Source organism: Cucumis sativus, chromosome 4, assembly GCF_000004075.3.
Source record: "Cucumis sativus cultivar 9930 chromosome 4, Cucumber_9930_V3, whole genome shotgun sequence".
In the NCBI taxonomy this organism is placed as follows: Eukaryota; Viridiplantae; Streptophyta; class Magnoliopsida; order Cucurbitales; family Cucurbitaceae; genus Cucumis; species Cucumis sativus.
Window position 1 is genome coordinate 2,442,809 of NC_026658.2, and position 22,010 is coordinate 2,464,818.

Sequence of the window (22,010 nt, forward strand, 5' to 3'; positions counted from 1 at the left end):
TTAGGTATCTTTTTTCTTTTATAAAAAAAAAAAAACCTAAACTTTATTTGGTTAAAAATGAATTAGTTAAAATCTATTGGTATGATCATGAATGAATGTATCATATTTGTTATCAAATCTACTCGAATGAGTTGTTTTTGTTATTTATCTTTCTTTTTTAAAAATTTTAGTTCTAAACTAGAAGATATGAATGAACATTTATAGTTTGATAATTTGAGAAATAGTTTTTTTAGTTCATGAATAAGTTGGAAGTTTAATATAAAATTTTAAATTAGTATATGATATCAATTTTATAATTTATCGAAATCACAAGAATAAAGGATCGGTGATAATATTCTGTTATGAAATAAATATAAATGAAAGAAATGCATTTTTTTTTAGATTGCTAAGTTTGATAATGTATTACTTTATGTGTGTGTGTGAGTATATATAAGAGATGAATCGTTGGAAAGTTTGGCAAAAGCACAAAAAGAGATATTAGTGACCAAAATATAATATTTAACATTCAGAAACTGTAGTAATCTACAGCCGTGCCAGTAATTTCTATTAAGCTTAACAAATGAAGGAAATGATGATATTTCCTTTACAATGTGTCCACTTAAACTAAGAATAGCAAATTACTAAACCAAACTAAATTGGTAAATTCTAATCTACACTATTTCCATGGAGTAGATAACCTGGCAGCTTCATCTTTCCCTCGGTCCAAAACACAAAGATGAAAGCCCAGTTATGTGTTGTCAGCATCTCAACATTTAATTAACAATCTTGACAATGACGAAGACGATTACAGTACGACAATATCTTCGGTTCGAGGGTTTTCATGTCTGTCGTGTGCTTGTGTGATCGTGAACACCAGGTAAAACTTTCATGTCCCATGTCTTTTTGAAAAATCTACCACCCTTCTTTCCCATGTGAGTGCCAGTGAGGCTTGAAGAGAGCAAAGATTTGGTATCTGGTCTCCATTTCAAATCCTTGAATATCGAAAACAGGGAAGAGAGTGCAGGAGAAATGCTGCTCTCTTTTATGTTCTTACACGATTCGACTCGAAGACTTTGAAGCTCATTCCATTGAAGAATTACGGACTCCAAACCCTGTGTTGTTAGCAGTGAACATCCTTCGAGAGAGAGGAATTTCACTCTCCTGTAAGAAAAGTAACTACAAATTAAACATGGATTGAAACATGATGAACAGTTGTTAATTTCTTCAAGTTCAAGGGGAATTTAAATATTGTCAGCAAAAGCTGGATTTCCAATCTGCAAAGAACAATATTGATTCTCTATGTTTATTAGTTATTCAAACTTTTAACTCAAATACCAAACTTTGGCCCCCTTGATCTATTCCAATGGATCCCTAAGAACAAGGACAAACCTAAAACCTAACCAAGGAAAAGTTATTCAAAAGAAGTATTGGAGGTGCATTCAATAATTTGTTTTTTTAGTACAATAGAGGGATTCCAAACCTTTTAGTCGCTAACATATATGCATGCTAGTTGTGCTCGTTTTGGCAATCTAATAATTTGTATGTTCCCAATAACAATATTATATAAATTCAAGAAAATCTTCTCTCTACATCTGATGATGAAAAACTGTAAGCGACATAGTAACGACTTTACCAATTAATTTCTTCTCACAAAGACAGTAAGAGGTTCAATTCAGGAAACTGGACCAGAAAAAAGACGACATGATTCTACTACTAAAAGGATTAAATAGTTAGCCATGGAGAATTTAATTGTCACATCCCAATCACAGACAACATGTTTAGGCAAACATAAATTTCTTGTGTCTCAACATTTCTTTCCTTTTTCTTTATTGCGAACAAAGATGCATTACAGCTTCCCATTCGCTTGTAACCCATTTGAACAGTGAACTCCATTAAAAGCCACAGAATCTTTGGAATAGTTAAGTAAGTCATGATAGAATAAATCGTTTCTTATCCCCAAAGGAAAAAAGGTAAGATAGAATAAAAGGAGAAATTATTTACCAGAAGTGACTTGCAAAGCTAAATATGCCATCAACCAATCCCCAGCAGTCACTGAAGAAGATCTCCCTCGCAGCTCCACAGGTAACAAACAATGCTTTAGCACTCCTTCTCTCTCGTAGTTGACAATTGTGCAAATGCAACCGCTCAAGAGCAGGACAGGGACTCAAATATTCGTCGGGTCCGGGATTAGGATCAATCTTCCTACATGACATGATTCTCAAAGTCTTCAAATTCTCACAATACGAAAGCGCAGCCAACCATCCATCATCCATCCTATGATCACAGATTGTCAATTCCTCTAACATTTGACAGCATTGCCCAATAGCCTTAATCCCATCAAAACTTCCCTCACAACCATTAAGCTCAAGCTTCACCAATCTTTTACAACCTTGAGCTAAAATAGTCAAACCAATATCAGTAACCACGGAGCTATAAAGACCATCAACATTTCCAATTAACTTCAGTATTTGCAAATTCTCACAAGCTGCAATTCCTCTCAACAGATTATCATTACACTTGTGCAATTCAAGTTCTTGCAAAGTTTCACATTCCTCAGCCACACTCAACAATCCCATCTCACTCCCACCAATAAATGCTAATTTGCGCAAATTTGGACACCCACTAGCCAATGTCTTCAACCCTTTATCAATCACCATATCGTCAAGTATATTTTCCTCACCAACACCAGGAACAGGTAAAAACCAAGAATCAACATGCATCGAAAGAATCCTATTACTCAACAATATGCCAGAATTTCTAGAAGACATCAACGACCCAGATACCAAATCCACACGGTTAAGATTAGGAAACCTCAAAATCAACCTACCCGATAAGAGAAAATTCAAATCCATAACTCTGAGCGACCGTACAAGTCGACCCTGTAGATTCAGCCACCGCTTGCAAACGAGAAAGTTGGAGTTTCGCTGAGAATCCGGTAACTTCGAGAGGATCCTGAGAAGAAGCTCATCGGAAAGAAGCAAAGTACGGTCGATTTTGCAGAAATTAGCAAGAAGGGGTTTGGTTTTGGAGTTAGGGGTAGGGATATGAGAGTCCTTAGAAAAGGATTGAAGTTTCATTGCAAGAATAACATTTTCAAGCGAGTTGGTATTCTTCAGCCACACATCAGACCAACGCGGTGTTCTCTTCTTCTTCACCGGTGAGTTAGGGTTAGTTTGAGGACTTGGAACAGAGGAAATGGAGCTTCGTCGTCTTTCACCTTCAAGTAACACCGACTGTTGTCGGTGATTTGCAAACCCCATGATGGTATTACTCTCTTCTTTTGTCTCTGTCTTCTTCAAGATTTAGTCGTGTTGTACCGCATGGATTCACCAATCAAGGCTTGAAATCTGACGAACTGGGGTTGCTCAAATTCATCAGATACTTCACATTCTAATTCCCAGATGGAATTTTTTGGGTTGTTATGCTTTGAACTTTCTTCTTCTTCACTCTAATTTGAATCGCTCGTCTCTTTCACTAAGCATTTTTGTATGTCTCTGTAGCCAACGGGCAAAGGGAAATTGTAGGGTCCTCCAATTCCAAATTTGAACATTTTTCTTTATTTTAAAGTTTGGTTCTTTTTGTTCTTATTTCCCATTTTTGTTCACTTTTTTTTCCTTTTTTTTTTGCCTTCTATGTAATTTCTTACCATTGAATTTACTTTCATTATAGCTTTGCTAAGTTGGATTGGATTTATTATTTGTTTAGGCATGTATATACATGCATCTTTTCATTATTTTACCAAATCTAAATCCAAATCAATCAGATCTAGTCGAGATTCATTTAAATCAAATATTATTTCACAACACATCCGTCGCAATTAGTTTCTTGACCAAATCATCACTTAACCAACTATAATTGATTTAGTAAATGTTCAAACTGATCCCAATCATTAAGGAGTATAAAGTCTTACAAATTTTTTAAAATGATGTCAACAAACCCTCCTTATCTCCGACCGACCACCACCTTCGGTTCAATTTTTCAGTCTCAAATCATGATCGAAAATATGTTGAGTTTGTTTTCTTCTATTCGATATCGAAATGTGTTATTTTCATTTTAAAAGTTTTGGTGTGGAAGGAGGAAGGAAGGATGTTATGCCTTACTTGATATCATCATGTTAGACTTTTACTTAGGTGAATGGATGAAATTTGTAGCAATACAAGAGAGGGAAAACTTTAGTCTCTATGATAAAGATATGCTTTGATTTCAAATATACCAAAGAGGTAGGCATCATGTGAGAGACTATTAGTCTCTTTTTATTACTATTTTTGTACGTGGTCCAATATTATAATGTTTGATTTAGATGTACAAAAGTACAAAAGTAAGAGAAACAAAAACTCATAAATTCAAAAAAAAAAATCAAAATCCTTTAAATTGTTACTTCTATCAAAGTTTAATCACTAAAAAGTGAATTTTAATTATGAGTTCAAATTTCACTGACAAGTTGCTAAAGGTTACTGTTAAATTGATCGTAAATGAAAACCTACTTCAATATAAGTTCCACTAATCGAGACAATATTTAAATATATATACTGCCAACATAGTTTTATACTATTATTTGAACTTTAGCTATATCATACTAAATTATACAATGTTTGAAAATAGAAAGACAATAGATTAAATTTTAACGAGTCATATTATAAAAAAAAAAAACAGAAAGTCATGCATGTCAATATATAAAATAAAAGTGTATGAATATTTAAATCGGGCAAGAAAATTGAATATAAAGAGATTAGTTTAGGTCAAAATTTCATTGGTATCTTCAAGGATGAGATATTAAGTATGGAATAAACAAATTCATTGGTTGCTGCCATTTTACTTCATCATGTAAGCTACTTAATTTATGAACTAAAGCTCCCAAACGTGTATATATATATATACAAGAGGTTCAAATTTTCAAACAAAATAAAATAAATTATTTATTATTTATTACATTGACATTTTATTACTTTGTATTATTACTACATAACGAAAATATCATAAATGTAAAATTTGTTAACATGCGAATATGTTGTAAAAATTTAATATCATCAAGGTCGTATTTTCAATCTAAAAATATGATGATATAACTTGGAATTAGAGTCCATGACAGTAAGAATGAAAAGGAAAGGATAGAGTAATACATATTTTATTTATACTTAAAACCAAAGTTTAGATCTAGATCCAATTATATATATAATTTTCTCTCTAACACATTTATATATCAATTGAGCTATATTCGTTTGAGTTAAATATAAGTATATAGTTGAACATGATGAAAGATATGTTTAAGTTTTGATTTTGTAATATGGAGTAATATGACACATTACTGTATTACTGTTGAGGAGTCGTTAAATCCAAATGTTATTTTTCAACGAATTGGGACCCTAAGTTTTTAATGATTGGAAGTGAAAAAGGAAGAGGAGAAGACTACAAAATGAAGTTCCTATTTTTCATCAACATTATTATTAGAGTTGAAAAGTGATCCAATATCAAATGATGAATTAATTTTATATTTTGTAGATATTAAATTAGCAAATAATTTTTAATATTTCTAAAGTAAGTCTTAAATAGAATGAGTTGAAATTTAAATCCTAATTCTATCTATTTAGGTAAAACAAACTTATCATGAAATTAAGGAAAAGTAATATACTAATAATTAGCTTTGTTAAAGCTTACACCCTCACAAATATATATGTGAGTTTAAATACTATTTTAATCTTTATACTTTTAGCGTAAGCGAGAGGTCTCAAAAACACACATATTGTAGTTAAGCTAAGTTCATGTTGGCAATACTTATATATTTAAAAGCTATAACAATATATTTTTCTAAAAACACTAATATATTTTATATGATCGATGATTTTTCTAAAAACATAGTCGTCGACAATTATTTTAAAAGTTACAACAATCTTAAACAAAATTATACTAAAAAGATCATCAAATCAAGGGAGATACATGATAGGATAGGAGTCATAAGACCTCGCATGAGGTTTTCAAAGAAACGTGCTTGCGTTGATGTTGATTTTAATGCAATGTAGTTCGCCCTCTAGTATTTTGTCATCATATTCTCTCAGTTGAATGTTTGTGCTTGATTTGAGAGAGTGAAGCACATGTTCTTGGGTAGTCGACCGTTAAGGGAGAGTCTTCTAATTCTAATTCTCTCTAAACCTTCTAGAGTAAAAATTTGTCATTTAAGCGAAGAAAACTCATGTGCTTTATGGACTTAAGTTTTATTGGTCAATGGATCAAACTCATGAGTTCAACCACATAAATTTAGATTATAGTTAGCATTTAGACTAAATTAAGCTTATTTTTTTACTCAATTGAACTTTGACCAAAATAGTTAACCTGATCCAAAGTTTAACATCATCAAAATTGGCTAATTAATGTTTCAATTTCAATTTGAGACACATCAACTTTTAATTAGTCTCAAATTCAATTATTTGTATTTTTGTCGTTAATTTGATAAATGATAGAGCAAATTGTGAATGATCCAAAATTTCTCGAGATAATCCACTGTCCTTGCAAATGACCTCAACTATACAACAATAATAAAATGATCCTTACTTATTATCCCCCAAAAAAATACTGTATATATACACATATGTATATAAACTCTATAAATAAATACACATCTGACAATGAACTGAAGAGTCATATGAACAATAATACCTTAGCATTCACATGGCAAAGGGAGCTGAATCAAAGTTCAATCTTTCACCTTCATCTGACACACATTAAAACAAACAACTAAGCAGAAGAACCTGTACAAGTTTGTATGCACCTATTTATACACCATACCAAAATAATTTATCACCCATTCCTACAACTATAAGAAATGTATTTTGAAATTCAAGTATTTTTACTTCTAATTTCCTTCTCTATACTTGCATCATAAAGGCATTCATCTCTCTTCTTTCACTTTTGCTTTTCTCACTCAGGAAGATTTTTCTTTTTTTTATTTCTGTTAAACTACAAGTTTAGACTCGGACTTCCATATTTATGTCTAATAGGTTCTTATAAAAATAATTGGGAAGCAAATAAATTATAACTTTTTTAAAGTTCAAGGACTAATTTGACAATCAAACGACAGTTTAGGAATAAACTTTGATATAACTTTTTTTTCTTTCCTAAGAGAAAAACAGTAAAAGAAATAAAAACAAATAGAAACATTCAGCTCAAAGAGTTTCCCAGAACAGCCACTTCTATTTCAAACCATGCTGAGTAGAGTACTCTCGTACACTAAGCATATACAAAAGAACATTTCTTTAGCTTTCAGCTTTTGATTTTCCTTCTCTACTTTCTCATAGATATAACTGTTAATTCTACAATTCATGGTTTGAACATGGAGAATATACATAAAACAGTGGCAAATTTTCCAGAAGGGTGAATAATTTGAGAATATATTGAAACAAAAGAAGGATGGGAATCATACAGAGATCGCTGAACAGCATTGAGCTCTCATAAATAAATGCAGCAGGAACATCACGATCGAGGAGCTGCCATTTGTTGCTTCTTGATTCTTTCTCCTTGTTTTACCACCCTGTAGTTAAAACCCCAAAACGTAAAGTGTCTCAATACTTCATCAGAAAATGAACTTGTGCATAGTTGAAAGAGAAGTGAGAAATTTGTGCCTACGCAGTTAAATTGTTAAAGATCACATCATTCACTATACCAAGTGAAACTCAAAAGACTTAGTATCTCTGTAATTACCCGATGTCATGAGGCGTGATAAATATCCATTGGGAGCCTTGTGCCAATGCAAAATCCACAAGAGTGTCTAAGCTAATTTTCCGACTTACTGCATCCTGTAAATGTATTGGGAGCTCGTGAAAAGACTTGATTCTTTTCGTGTTTCAAATAGAAATTTTAGACTATTTTATGTGGTGATCCATATCAGAAATATAATTAAACTATAAACAAATGACAAGAATGGAACAATATCTTACCATAAACACATCAAACTCATCCATTGCTCGAAATGGGGCTTCTGTCATCTCGTGTAATGCCAAAGCAAAGCATAGAGTTGAAAATGATCGTTCTCCGCCTAATATCATTAAATCTTTCAGTGAACAAGCTATATAATACATAGATAAATAGAAATTTGGGGGGGTGGGAATCATCCAAACAAATTAGAGGGAGGTACGTAAACATAAACTATTAGAGGTCTTAATAATCAGCAAGTAGGAACCCAGTAACATTAGGTAAAGCATTCAACTAATCCATTTAGAAAAACCGAACCAAATGGAAATGATGCCGTAAGTTTAGGAAGAAGAAACCTGAAAGTCCACGGGTATCACGAACAGAACTGCTGGATGCATCCTGGGGCATCTTCACCTGTCGAGTATTGAAGAGATGCATAATATTCAATTACATAAATCAACATGAAGTTTCTAGATTGGAAACCTTAAAGTGGAGAGAGAAAAGAAAAAAAAAATCCATTTAAAATGTTGGTGGAAAAGATATCTTTTCATTCCATGAAATCCATTAAGTGGGCTTACCTCAACTGAGAGGGTCTTTTCCTCATAATTAACTTTTATATTTCCGCTGATCCCTTTTTTTCTTAAATGGCCATTAAATCTGAACAAATGTATCATAGTCAAGTAAGATCTAACAAACTTTAACTAATATAACCAAATGTTGAAGAAAACAAACTGAAAAAATCTCTACGAGTGCAAAAGAAATTCATACTGCCAAGTCAATTGGCGCTTCAAAAGACTAGCATTCCTTTCAAACTTGTTCCACCGTAGCTGAAGAGCTTTCTGGCAAGCCTGTAATTTAATTCATGAGTAGGTTACAAGTAAAAATGCTTTTTTCGAGACTAATGATTACAAACAAGAATGCTTTCTTGGAGACTATGGAATGCATCAATAGGGTTACTGGTTCATACTGTCTTGAACAGATTAAAATGCAATTTGGCACGTCGCTATCAAATATTAACAGCTAATGCAACTAGTTTCATTTTCTAACATCATTTAAATTCAAACAATAAAGATTTCTGGAAAAAGTTTGCATTGAACTGCAACAAGATTTGTGCTATCTGTCAACCTACTATAAGCCCCATTTCATCCGTTAGCTAAGAAAGGAGATTAAACTCAAAACGCAATTTTTATAGTGGTCTTGAGAATCCCCTTCATAGTGGAAGTGAAGTTTATGATTAAATATCCCACCAAACCCAAAGCAATCAATGACAGAAAAACTTCAAATATAATTCCCTTCTTTTGGCAAGTTTGGTGCTTTTTTCCTCGTATACATAAAGGTCTAGTTTCATCAGATTCTGTAGTTCCTCTCTTTCTTTTTCATCCTTTGAAGAAGAAAAGTGAAGTTTCATGGTTTGATTTTATTAGAAGCATTTTATGGTGTACTTGGTCAGAAAGGAATCGTAGATTTTCCTTTTGTAGAGCTCGAAAGGGATTTCTTTGCTTTTGGGGGCAAAGTAAGAAACGCTGCAGATACAAACTCCATCAAACATATTCTACTTCGATATTTCATCCAACTCCAAACTAGGCCAATTCTGTTCAATAGAACGTTCTCAAAGACATTGCCAGCCTCCTGAGAACCAAAAAGAAAACCAAGGAGAGAATCCTCACACTCATAACAAAACTGTGTCATCAGAAATCATCAACAAGCTGATTGCAACAATATCAACATTTTAGGCAGCAACTAAGCCACTAAGAAAAGGTGGGCATCTAGATGCAAAATACCAGATTTTTAATGTTTGTGCATTTCATTTTAAACGCAACATCTTGGTGCTCTTAATCCAAAACCTTTAAGGATTACTCTTTGGAGGGGATTTTGCTGAACTGGCCAGCCTTCATCCTCCCTCCAATTTGATGTCTTGGACAGCATGTTCGATGGACAGCCTTTTTGTTTCTACAGCATTTCATTTTAAAGTGAGGATCGTTTTACGAATGTCTTTCTTTGTAATTGTTTGTGTTCTGCATGGTCCAAATGGTATGGTTTGATTTGTTTTGTATTGGCTTATATTAGCCTAGAGGAAGGACCATCTTTATTTCTTCATTCGCTTTATGGACATAATGAGGATGTTAAGGAGGTGTCAACCTAGTTGAGATGATCGAGTGCATCTATTGATCCGTCTCTCTTTCGCTCATTGTATAATCCTTTTGTACTATGAGCTTTTGTCTCTATTTAATTATTAATAATAGACTTGTTTCCTCTGCCAAAAAGAAAACTTTGTGCATTTCATTCTTAGTTTTGAAACGTATCGACAATCAGGAAAAAATTGCAATGCTCCTAGAACCACATGATTTATGGAATAACGCAAAATATAAATGTGTCCGTGCATGAGAACATAAACAAGATGTCAAAGAATAAACTATAAATCTCAGGTAGATAGAACACCCATGAAAATCATAGGAGAGACAAACATCAACTAACTCACATCCAACTTCTCTCTAAAACTTTTGTAAGTCTGTCGTTTTCTTATAATTGTGCGCTCCTTTTTCTCATACATCATCCTCAGGTCTTCCAAAGATTCAGAACATCTGGGATGGGCTAAAAAGTTAGTATATCTTAATTATTATTGAGACTTGGCATATTCAAAGTAAACAAGTTAATGTCAAAACCTTCTGGTCTCGTTATTAAGTCTCTGATTTAGCCTCGTTAATTGTGCACTGAGTTGTTCAGGCGTGCTCCCATCCCAATCACCTAAAGCCTCAATTTCACTCTCAGGACATATTATTGAAGCCTTACTGTAACTCTCCTGCAATTGCAATGTCATCATGCCATTGAAATGAACAAAAAGTTAGAGCATGCTATGCAGTAGACTAATAGACAGTATTCGTGCTTAATGCACGATCAAAATTAGAATTACCTTACGATGACGCTCAAGCTCCTGATGTTGTCTCTCTGCCTCTTTAATATCAAAAAGGACCTTATTAGTCATAATACCTTCATAATGATCCTTCTCCTGTGACATTTTTATATTCATATGCATAAATTAACTAATAACGAGCAGCAAAAATTTCAATGAACTATCCATAGATACAGGAATAACCTTTTCTGCAGAATGCAATTTTCTTTCAAGCTGCAACATATCTCTCTCAACTTCTTCAAATGCATCAATTTCTCCTTTTGCCGACTCTACATTTTTTTTGTATGGGAAAAGAAGGGGAGTGATCACTTAATAATGCGGAGAATTATGAAGAATCTGAATGTCAAAATCACTGCCTACATACCACACAGATTTTCAAATGATACTTTAAGATCTTTTGCCTTTGCTTCCGCTTCTTTCATCCTAACTCTAAACTTTTCAAGAAGCATCTTATTCTCTTGTATCTCCTCTTCAATTTTCTGGTAAACATTCACAAGAATACAATGATATTAAAAGAACTGTGCAATTAAGATTATTATTTTCTTCTTCTAGCATCTCCTCGTGAATTATGAAATTAAGAAAATAACATTCACATACTTTGACAGGTGTGATGGTAAATTTGTTTGCCCATATATACGTAAAACACAAATGTTACAAGTAGATCTTACAGAAATTTCTTGGTGTAGCTCATCCACATTTGATGAAGGTACTGAACTAGTTTCAGCAACTTGTGACTTTCGTAAATCTTGCAGCTCCAAATTTTTGGACATTAAAAACCGTTCTGCACTCCGACACCTCCTCTTTAGAAATACAAAAATAATAACAAAGAATCAGATGATGGCATGATAAAAACTCTTTTGCAGAAAAGATACAGAAACACAATCGCATCTCCTGGTTAAATGTGTTTTTGCTACAAAATTTTGTTCATCCCTCTTTTGGCTGGACCACGGTCATACCAAAGAACCTACACCAGGTACTGTTTTAGACACTCGGTGCCCACATCCCCCTTTAAGGATGAGAAAAAAACTCTTGGAGAAAATTTTATTCGTGCTTCTTGCTGGACCCTTTGGCAAGAAAGAAACCAGAGGATTTTCCAGTATAAGGTACAGTTAATTCATTCAACATTTGTTTATTGCTTTTTGTGGGAGCAAAGATAAGCACTCTTTTACTCATTTCAGTGTCATATTCAGCCTCCAATTGGAAATGTTTTTGTTACTGCTTCTTTGCTTTTGGGATTTTCCCCAGTTTCTTATTATGAAAAAAGAAGAAAGAAAAATTTCCAAACCACAACCCCAAATAAAAGAAAAGGTTCGCTCACAGTATTGATAATTTGTAATTCAAGAACGTAAATTCTTATTTAGAAATTAACCTTCAACAAAATGGATACAATAAAATAAGAGAATAAAAAATCTCAAAAAAAAAGAAGAAGAAGAAAAAGACAATTTCATTACTTTAGAATTTTTAACTGTCTTCTAGTCTACTGCAGTGTTGGCTATGATTTTGCCTTGCACCTTATTTTTATCAACCTACGCTAACCTTTAACAGTTAATTCTTTTCTGTCATTGAGAATTTCAAGAATTGGATTCTGGACACTAGAATCAAGCAACAACAGACACAATCCATGAGGTAGAAAGTGATTGCACTTCGGCTACTCCATCTCAAAAACAGAACACAGTGAACCTCACACCCAACCAAACAGGATAAGTGGATAGCCAAGGACCAAACGATACAAAACAATGGTTGCAAACTAGAATACCTTCGCATTGTTTAGGTTGTCTTCAAGATCCCGGAGTTGTTCTTCTGAAACTCTCTTCCTCTTCCTACATTGTTCAGCTTCTTGTTTTACATTCAATGCATCTTTTTCAAGACTTTTAATTTGGTCGTCAAAGGAGCTACAAAGTCTGCCACTTCTGGGCTTTCTAACTGGGGGAAGAATTGTCTGAACAGAACCACGTGAAAACCTATAAAGAAATTATGAAAAATTCTTTCTGATCAATAATTACCAAATGAAAAATAGAAACACATCTCATAATAGCCAAAACTATTGATATAATTAAATTTACCATAACCCATTAGCTTTAGATTTAGGCTAATGGATGATTTAACAAAGTGCCAGAGTAGAAGAGTCCTGAGTTTGAAACCTTCAAAAGTCATTTCCTCCAATTAATATTGAGTTCCACTTGGACACTCAACAAATCTTCAAGCTCACAAGTGAGAGGATAGTGGAACCCAACAAATCATCAAGCTCACTAGTGAGAGGAAGTGTTGCAATATTGATACAAATTCAATTTACCATAGCCCATCAATTAAAGCTATTGGATTAACCGACCATTTAACACAGAGCTTTACATTGGGCTTGGGCTATACAGTAGGAAGGAAACAAAAAAATCCTCAAAGATCAAATGGAGGATTTGGGACTCTACCATTTCATCAATCAATAAAACAGTTTCTTATAAAGTATAAAATTAAAATTAAAAATTAAAAATTGAGGGTATTGAACCACAATTATTACTTTTACTTATTTTTTGTGAAAAATGTGAAATTATTTAATTCAGCATTTGGCTTGCCTCGTCGTATTCTAGATGAACTAATTTTCTGCCCATCAGAAGTTTGGAGCACAGAAAACAGCTCTTGGATTTTGGATACAAGCAAGAATATTCAAGATGATGAAACCATGAAACTAATGAATGGATCTCCTCCATACAAAGCCCTTTCCCTACAGCCTCCTGGTTAAGTAAAACTGAGATATAACTATCAGCTTGAGTCCACAAAGTTCTTGAAATGCAAATCCATTAATTTATGGTTAGAACAGATGCAAACTGTGACTGAACTTCGAACTCTTTGTCTTATGAAATGATTTTGATATATGTAATCACTATCTAAACTCTAGAAATTCATAATTTTGTACACGAAACACGCATCCATTCTCAAACATTCGAGAGTGAAAATGATATAAGCAGAGGTAAAAAATATATTTGGATTCAATATTTCTGCTTACATTTTGTATCCATCTAATGTAAAGACCTCCTTGAGATTTGAGATCCGTTGGTCAAATGCAACTGATTTACCCACATTATAATCTTTAACAAGCACTTGCCTCTCAGCATCACCCTAGGAAGTAAGAATCATGGTTACAGAAGAGAACGAGACATAATTTGTCAATTATCAACAACATGGGGGAAAGGAGGTAGCCTAATCGAATAAGCTAAAGAAAAATATAAAACGTGAGAATTACCTTATCTATCAAAACATTGATGACAGTATGGTTTTCAGAATGAATGACAGAAAGGGTCGTAGGATGCTTTGTTTGAGGAAGCATGTGAGCTGGAATATTTAACCTACAAGAAGTAAAAGCACGGAAAACGATAAACTTAATGGCCAAACCAAAGATCATTAAAAACCAGGGAAGAAAAAGAATCCCATCCACCTACACTGGTCTTGAAAAGTCATAGATGACAATTGGGAGTTGCCTATAATTAGCTTCATTTGCACATCTTCTCAAAAGAAGAGAATCTTGGTGATCAGTCACGATGAAAGCATTGAGCAACCTCCCAATGGCAATTTCAACAGCAGGAGCCCACATGTCACCATTGACCAAATTCTATCGAAAATAATTAGCTCATCAATAAACAGTACTAAGCTGCTGCCACAGGAAGAACAATCTCCCGGAGACAAAAGAACCTCGATAACACACCAAATCTGAAACATGTTGATTATCAAAGAAGCCAATCCATATGATCATGACTGTAAGAAATATGCATCAAATTGTGTCTTTCTGGATAAAGCGCGCAACTTCTTCAGACAAGAAAACTTTTGCAATGATATTGCAAAGTTCTCAATGACTCGCCCAACTTCATCAATAATCCCACCTCTTTAGTTTGCATTTTCCCACCCAATTGTCACAAGGCAGATAAAAAATCCTCCCAGCATATCATCTAGATATCTAGATTAACATTTCCTCCAAACATTTCTTTCTTTAATAATATAACCTAGATGATGGCGTACAAAAACAAAAGATACCAATAATTTAATTTCTGGTTTCTGCTACTAACCAGATGGGAACCAATTGGACCAATGGGAGGTTTCTTGAACCTTTGATGGTGTCTCTCAATCGCACGTAATAATTGAATGACTTTGTCACCTCCAAAAGCTGTGACCTGTCCAAAACATAAGCTATGCCTTTATCATCATTGGAGGCAATAGGTTAAAGTAAGAGAGCATCTGCTGCTTATACATGAAAGTATGTAAGTTACATAAGCGAACAAAGATACAAGCATTCACATGCTAAAATTGAAAACCATCCCTAGTTTGACGGGTATCTAAAACCATAACCCATTTATTTTGCACCTTGTTGGTTTGATGCTGCTTGAGCTCTTGAATTGAGTGAGAAAATTCATAGCCTTTTTTCTCGTAACTTGCAATCTGCAAAACCACCATCATTTAAAAGTACATATGAAACAATTGTATAAGAAAAAATTATGCAACATAGCCCTAATATGTTCTGACACAGAAAGCATAGGGACAGCAGAACCATGGAAATATCCTTCACTTCTTCAAGCATTTGAAGAGAGAAGGTCAAGTCCAAAAGCAACAAGATGATAACACACATACTTACACTTGGAAACAAGAAGCCAAGGTAAATAACAAAGATAATTAAAATCAAAGATACAACAAGTCTAACAATATAACAATTTGAGTAAGAAAAAAAGAGTCTAACAACATAACAATTAGATCAGGAGCTATGAGTAAATAGGATAACTCGTGAGTCATGTGAATATTTCACACGGCTAATACATAAAACTTCCGTTATAATTGGCATGGACCTTGTAAAGCGCCAATTTTCCATCCCAAGTTCATTAGAGAAAAAAAATGAATATTTGGGACAGTAAAAACCAAGTTGATGTTGATCACACCCATTTGTTAAAGTCAACCCATTTTCAACCAGACTCCCAACTTCTAGGAAACATTAATATCATTGATTGCATTATGTGTACCAAGAAATAGTTTCAGTTTGATCCATCACTTATCAACATTTGCAAGTAAGTAAGTTGATAGAATTTATAAATTAATTAAAAAATTTAAAAGAGAAAAGTTCCTCGTTCATGCATGCAGAAAGGTGATGACCTCTCATTATGTGAAGAGTCACACAGTATCAACCATGAGTACTACAGGAAAAGCACAAGACAACCAAAGAGAGGACTCTTTTTCCATTCTTCAACGACACAACTTGCCACAAAATATCCAGTGGGTTGCCATGCAAGGATCCTCATCTTACCTCTTCGGCAATCTTTTTTATTTCATTTCTCCCACTGTACAGACTTTCCATCAAGGCATTCTCCTCCTCTTTCAACCTGTTGATTCAATAAGATATTATGCAGTCTTTTCTTTAAACAAATAAAAAAAGGAGGAATTATGAAGCAAATGAATAGATAACCTCATTACTGTTGACTTAGCAGCTTCAGTCTCGGATTCGAGTTCCTTCAACTTTTCTTCAATTTCAGATTCTTCAGCCTACAGATAATTAACAATCATAGAGATACTGAAAAGGAGAGAACTAAAAGTTCAATGAGAAAATGTATATTATCTACATCACATAACATCAAGAGACATGATGAAATCTCAAAAGATTATTTTTTTGTGAATATTATCAATAGAACTTTGACTAAAACAACTTTTTTAAGTAACTGCGAAGAAGAAACCTAATGCCAAGTGAACAACATGGACGCATCATTTATGGATCCTATATGCAAGATCTGTAATGGCTTGAAGATATAATAAAGGTAAACGCATAATGTTGGAAGGTAATAAGTGCACTGACCATACATATATTAGTACGCAGACTTGCATGCATGCACACAAACATAGCTACGGTAGGAAAATGAGAAATATATTTGGGAAGTAACTAAATGTGTAACTACCAGTACAAATTGTTACAGTAACGTACACAAATAAATAATTCAATATATGACATTCAAAATTAAGACAGCCTAGCCATTTCTACAAAATCCAAGAGAAAGGAAAACCTGGGTATTTTTTATGTGCTGCTCATGAATATCTTGAACTTGTTGCTCAAGCAGCCTAACACGCTTTGCCAGCTTTTGAATGTAGTTTATTTTACGACCATGCTCCTCTTCAAGTCCGAGCTTTTCTCTTGTTGCCTAAAAATTTTGTTTGCATTAGAATATTTATAAGAAAACGCAAAGGGATAGAGATTACTCAAGTTCTCATAAGATATATGCATTTACAAAATAGAAATAATTAAATAAAAATAAAAATAAAACTGAGAATAGCTCAATGGTCTATGCATCACCGCATCGACTCCTTCCCTTGAGGTTGGAAGGTCAAATCTAAAACGCATATTTATTGTAATTGAGAAAAAAGAAAAGAATGGAAGAAAACTATGAGTTACTACACAGCAGCAAGGAGTAACTATTATAGTACTTGTCCATCCAACGGATATCACGGCATTGTTCGTTTGTCTAATGTCATAGACTTCCAAATTATAGATTCTGTGAAATGTATTTTCAGAAATAAAATATGGTTTAATAGGGATTTCATCACAAATTGTTTGACGATGTATGTTCCGTTGACAAATTGATTGACCGAGGAAAGAGTTGGAATCTAACTCATATTACCGAGGTAAGAGTTTCCTGCAGTTCATCCTTCATTCTTCTCACTTCTGAAGTTCTCTCCATCATGCTTGCAATTTGAGTTTTTTTCTCGATATAGCGATCTCTTAATTTTTCCACCAGACCCTACAGCACCATTCAAAAGTTGAATGTAAGAAATAAGATTAAGTAACAACTGTCCCTGATATGAAAGAAAATGAATAGATAGAGCCCAATGGATAATCTACAGTTCCAAAAAGGAGAGATAGCATAGGTTGACATGGTATATCAGAAAAGTTCCCAATATTAAGTTCAACATGAGAAAAGTAGAAAGAGTGATGCATACCATAACCAACATTGTTCATTACTCACCAGCTGATGATCAATTTTTGCTCGACAAATAGGAATGCGATCTTGGAGCTTTCCTATTTTTGCACTTTGCTCCTGAAGCTGCTTGTCTACATCGTATACCCATGACCAAGCAAGCTTTTTCTTTAATTGTTGAACTTGTTGAGAGATTTCTTCTACTTGCTCCATGTTTTTTATTTTTCCTCGCAGTTCATTCAGTTCCTTCTCTACAGGTCGTATGGTAGACTCCAAGTCATCAACAAGTGCATTAGCAGATCTCAAATTATCGAAAATATTTTTCAGCAGATCGTCCACTTGCTGAAGAAGAGTTGCCTTGAAAAAGAACTGAACAATAGGGTGTCACTAGAGAACCATAACACCATCAGACTGAAAAAAACAGTTTGCATTACCTTAAATTTGTCTTTGTCGTTTCCAGAATGCAGGAACTCTCTACTTTTGTCCTGACTCATTATTACACATGGATTCTCAACATCTATCTGCAAAAGATAAAGCATATTGGGTTCATGGATTGTAAACTTCTGGAGATGAAAGATGATGACATTTCATATCCCCTATGTGTTCCAGGTGACAAGGATATGATCTTTTATTAAAATAACTGCTTTCATTAAGAAAAAATGAAATAATACAATGGCATCAAAAATAAAAAGAAATAAATAAACTAGGCTCACAAAAAAAAACCATTGAAGAAAAAGTTTCCAACCAAATACGATATTACCTAGGGAATAATTACAAAAAGTCTTCGAAACCCAAGTCCATATGAAAACAAACCCCACCAAGGACCAAACCTCAGTAGGGTCCCTCCCCACACCACATGACACTCAATTGGTCATTTCCCTCCAAAGATCCTACAATAACAGTCACACCCTCTGAACCAAAAAAACAACATTTCTCTTTGAAAGGCAGATGGAGGAGGAACTCCTCAGTCATCAAAAGTACGCCCCCTAAACTACTCAAAGAAACCATTCAACATGAAAGCCACAAACTGACGCTCCCAAGGAAGGTGGTTCAAGTTTTCCTCCGTCATTTAACAAAGAATATAACAAAAAGAACACAATAATGAAGTCATCTTTCTCAAAAGCCTATTCATCGAGTACACACTTGCCATGTAAAGTACTTGACACTCTTTGGAATCTTAACCCTATATAAACATCAAATACCTATTCAACAATAGGAAAGGAATCTAACAAAATCCTGAAAGATTTACAAGAGAAACGCTTCAAACGGGTAGGACTCTTAACAAAAATATCCCTTCTCACAAGCCTAAAGTCAAAACCCTCAATCAAGAAAAAAGAGATGTTAGCTCTTTTATTTCTCTATTGAACAATGGCCAACAGAAACCGAAGAAGAAACAGAATTCCTCCAAACCAAAAAAGTCTGCCATGCAATTATTTATCAAGAAGGACAAATGAAATAATCAAGGAAACACAAATGAGAGGGGGCTATCCCCTGTGATCTTACCTGAAATATGTTTCTATGAATATGAAAGAAACTGATAGTTAACATGATCCCTTAAATCCCTTAAATTTTGCAAAACCAACTCCACTTAGGAAGTAATACAGCAACAAAACGCAAAAGAATTCTTTAGCTCGTTTAAGAGTTCAGGACACCCCAAAAAATTAATACAACTTAAAAAGGTGCAGGCAGCACAAATTTTTAAAGCATCATGAATGATATATTGAATACAAACTTACACTTAGGTATCAAAACTGATGACAGGTGAAGAATAAATTTTCACATACTTTACCCTTGTTACTCCATCTCAAAAAATAATAATAATAATAAATAGAGAACCTCATGTAGAAAAGTAAACAGATTGCAATATACCAAGGCAGAAACTCACGTTAAAATGTTCTACTAGCTCTCGTAGTTCATCCCTTCGGCTGGCAACCTTTTTTCCTGTAAGATACATATATGTACAGAAATAAATAGTAGCTGTGAACCCCATGAAATTATACAATACTGCTTTTCTACTCTGTAGTCCATCCAATTCAAAATATGATTCACAAGTACGTCATTCAAAAATGCAATACGATTCACATTACTGGACAACTAGTCATAGGACAGTATCTGAGAGGACCAGTGCAAAAGCAAAACGGAATCATAGTAGTATACTGAAAAGAAAAACTGAAAAACATCAGCTAGAACTCAGGTGAGGTGAGTTTGAGAAACAGGACTCAGGTGAGAATTGTGTGACAAATATTGCAGAATGTAGATGTTTTCATTTCTAACCACAAAAAAATTCGTTGAGATGCAAAAATGGTAGCAACCACCTCTCCATATATGTGCACATCCTAAGCTGAATAATTTCTTGTGAAAACAAATTTACAAATAAGACTAATATACCGCATGCCTATGATGAGGTCCATTGGTCTAATGGAAAAATTGATACATAAGATGTTATGTTCTGATTTTAATTTTCTTACATACACACACACACATGCAGATTTCAATTTACCATTGGACCACATGGTGCAGGTGCACATAATAAGCTGAAATAATTTCTTGCATGCCAAGCATGAGGTAAGTATAACTCATTTACCTCCCTTGTACAAACAACGTCAATTTTCAAAACAAACTTACAAAAATGACTAATATACTCTGAAATAATAGACTCGTTTACAGCCTATAGTATTTTTGACAAAAATGTATTTGCATACAATGACCGAAGCATTCCACATGTCTACCCTTATTTGGTAAATTGATAAGTAGAATATGAAGGAAAAAGGTTGAACTTACTAATTGAAACAATTAGCCTATTTTTGACTAACGGAATATGAATGGAATACGAGATTTGAAAAATGTTTCTAACCTTGACAATCCTTTAAAACAATGGCACTAGTGGATTCAGAAATCCTTCTTTCGATGATTATTACGTCTCCATATATTCCATGCTTGAAAGCATCCTCCCCATTATTTTGCAATACAACATGGATGACAGCATGACTGTTAAGATCCAAAACCGTATGTGAATTGAAAACTCAAAACAGATGGTATACATGCTATTCAACTTGTGAGAACTTCTAGGCGAACGCAGTGTAGTTAAAACCTAATTCAAAATATTTGTATAACCTAATCAGCAAAAATTTGTGAGCATGTGCGCGCTTATAAACAAAATGGTTGAAAAATAAAACAGGAAATTGAAAAGTGATTGGGTTGAAGATAGTAAAGGGACTTGACCTCGATGATTGAGTTCAAATCCTAGGTTGCCACCTATCTAATATACAATCTTAGAGTGTCTACCAACTAAATATTTGGGTTGGAAATTATACTGTCAGAGTTGCACAAGTTAAATTACTTGTACTTGTGTGCGTGAGTGTAATATATAAACAAAAAAACGATCGAGCTAGGCCTCGGTAGCTCAAGATAATAAAAATCTTCCAGGTGCATTAACCATACAATAGAAAGGAACACAACTGAACAAACCTGCAACCAGTTTTAATAAAATCCTTCAACGTAGCTGCCCTTTGGGTCCCTTTAGCTCGACAGCCAAATGCAACACACAAAGCAGTCAAAATAGCACTCTTACCACCTACAAACACCAAATTTCCTGACATTAAAATCCCGATACAAACCATAACAAAATTGGGAAAAAATAAAATAAAGTTTCCTCCTTTAAAACGAAAAACAGCACCAATGGATAATCCAAATAATGGGGTTTTGTAAGATCTTCATTCCTAGCAGATGAACGCCTCCGGTAACAAAGTCCTTCAATACCCCATTCATTCGCATCACACTAAACAAAACCCTCAAAGCAAAATGCGTAGAAACAAATAAAAAAAAAGTCAAGTAACTCCAGTCTACTTACTTCCATTCTGCCCAGTAATGAAATTGAGCCACTCGCCAAATTGAATATACAAGTTGCTGTGACACATGAAATTCTCTAAACGGATACTTTTGACTATACCTGCTCCACTGCGATGAGGAAGAGCTCGGGAATCAGCCATGGTGAGGCTTGTTTAGGGGTTCTGCGAACCGTTGAGGAAATGGGTAAGGAGAAATATGTATAGTGTTGAAGAAGAATTAAAATTTTTTGGATTGAGAAGGAAGAAAAGGTTTGTGGCGGGAAGAAGAAACTCTTTATGTCTCTCTTCTTCCGTTTTCTACTGAGAAAGAGTGCAATTACAAGTTGCGCGGGGACTCCTTGAAAATGAGAAGGAAATTTAATAATATTAATTATATTTATTTGAATGCTTGCTTAGGTCAATTCTTGAATCTCCTCCATTACTTTCAAATTGCTCCAT

At 34.0% G+C, this 22,010-nt stretch overlaps 2 protein-coding genes across 4 annotated transcripts; both read right to left on the reverse strand.

Annotated features, from left to right (window-relative positions):
- Nucleotides 1-475: 475 nt before the first annotated feature.
- On the reverse strand, nucleotides 476-3,546 carry LOC101208735 (F-box protein At5g51380). Its single transcript, XM_004146871.3, has 2 exons — nucleotides 1,981-3,546; nucleotides 476-1,140 (listed from the first exon to the last, which is right to left on the reverse strand). The coding sequence occupies exons 1-2, from the start codon at nucleotides 3,237-3,239 to the stop codon at nucleotides 819-821; spliced, it is 1,581 nt and encodes a 526-aa protein (XP_004146919.1). The 5' UTR covers nucleotides 3,240-3,546; the 3' UTR covers nucleotides 476-818.
- A 2,901-nt stretch (nucleotides 3,547-6,447) lies between these two features.
- LOC101208493 (structural maintenance of chromosomes protein 6B) lies at nucleotides 6,448-21,927 on the reverse strand. 3 transcript variants are annotated; one of them, XR_004216315.1, is made up of 29 exons: nucleotides 21,575-21,925; nucleotides 21,193-21,298; nucleotides 20,579-20,712; nucleotides 19,610-19,665; nucleotides 18,159-18,245; nucleotides 17,773-18,093; nucleotides 17,428-17,547; nucleotides 16,816-16,950; nucleotides 16,227-16,303; nucleotides 16,068-16,143; nucleotides 15,140-15,214; nucleotides 14,845-14,949; nucleotides 14,224-14,393; nucleotides 14,028-14,130; nucleotides 13,791-13,903; nucleotides 12,549-12,753; nucleotides 11,461-11,592; nucleotides 11,157-11,271; nucleotides 10,976-11,061; nucleotides 10,793-10,888; nucleotides 10,545-10,681; nucleotides 10,361-10,463; nucleotides 8,650-8,729; nucleotides 8,460-8,538; nucleotides 8,238-8,295; nucleotides 7,908-8,005; nucleotides 7,672-7,766; nucleotides 7,394-7,501; nucleotides 6,448-6,685 (listed from the first exon to the last, which is right to left on the reverse strand). XR_004216315.1 is itself a non-coding variant. In XM_031884760.1 (28 exons), exons 1-28 carry the CDS (start codon nucleotides 21,711-21,713, stop codon nucleotides 7,444-7,446), a joined length of 3,159 nt encoding a protein of 1,052 aa, XP_031740620.1. In that variant the 5' UTR covers nucleotides 21,714-21,926; the 3' UTR covers nucleotides 7,145-7,443. The 3 variants fall into 3 exon arrangements, 1 of the variants encoding a protein (XP_031740620.1); XR_004216316.1 differs by lacking the exon at nucleotides 6,448-6,685 and having other exon boundaries at nucleotides 7,145-7,501; nucleotides 7,672-7,803; nucleotides 21,575-21,927; XM_031884760.1 differs by lacking the exon at nucleotides 6,448-6,685 and having other exon boundaries at nucleotides 7,145-7,501; nucleotides 21,575-21,926.
- Nucleotides 21,928-22,010: the final 83 nt, after the last annotated feature.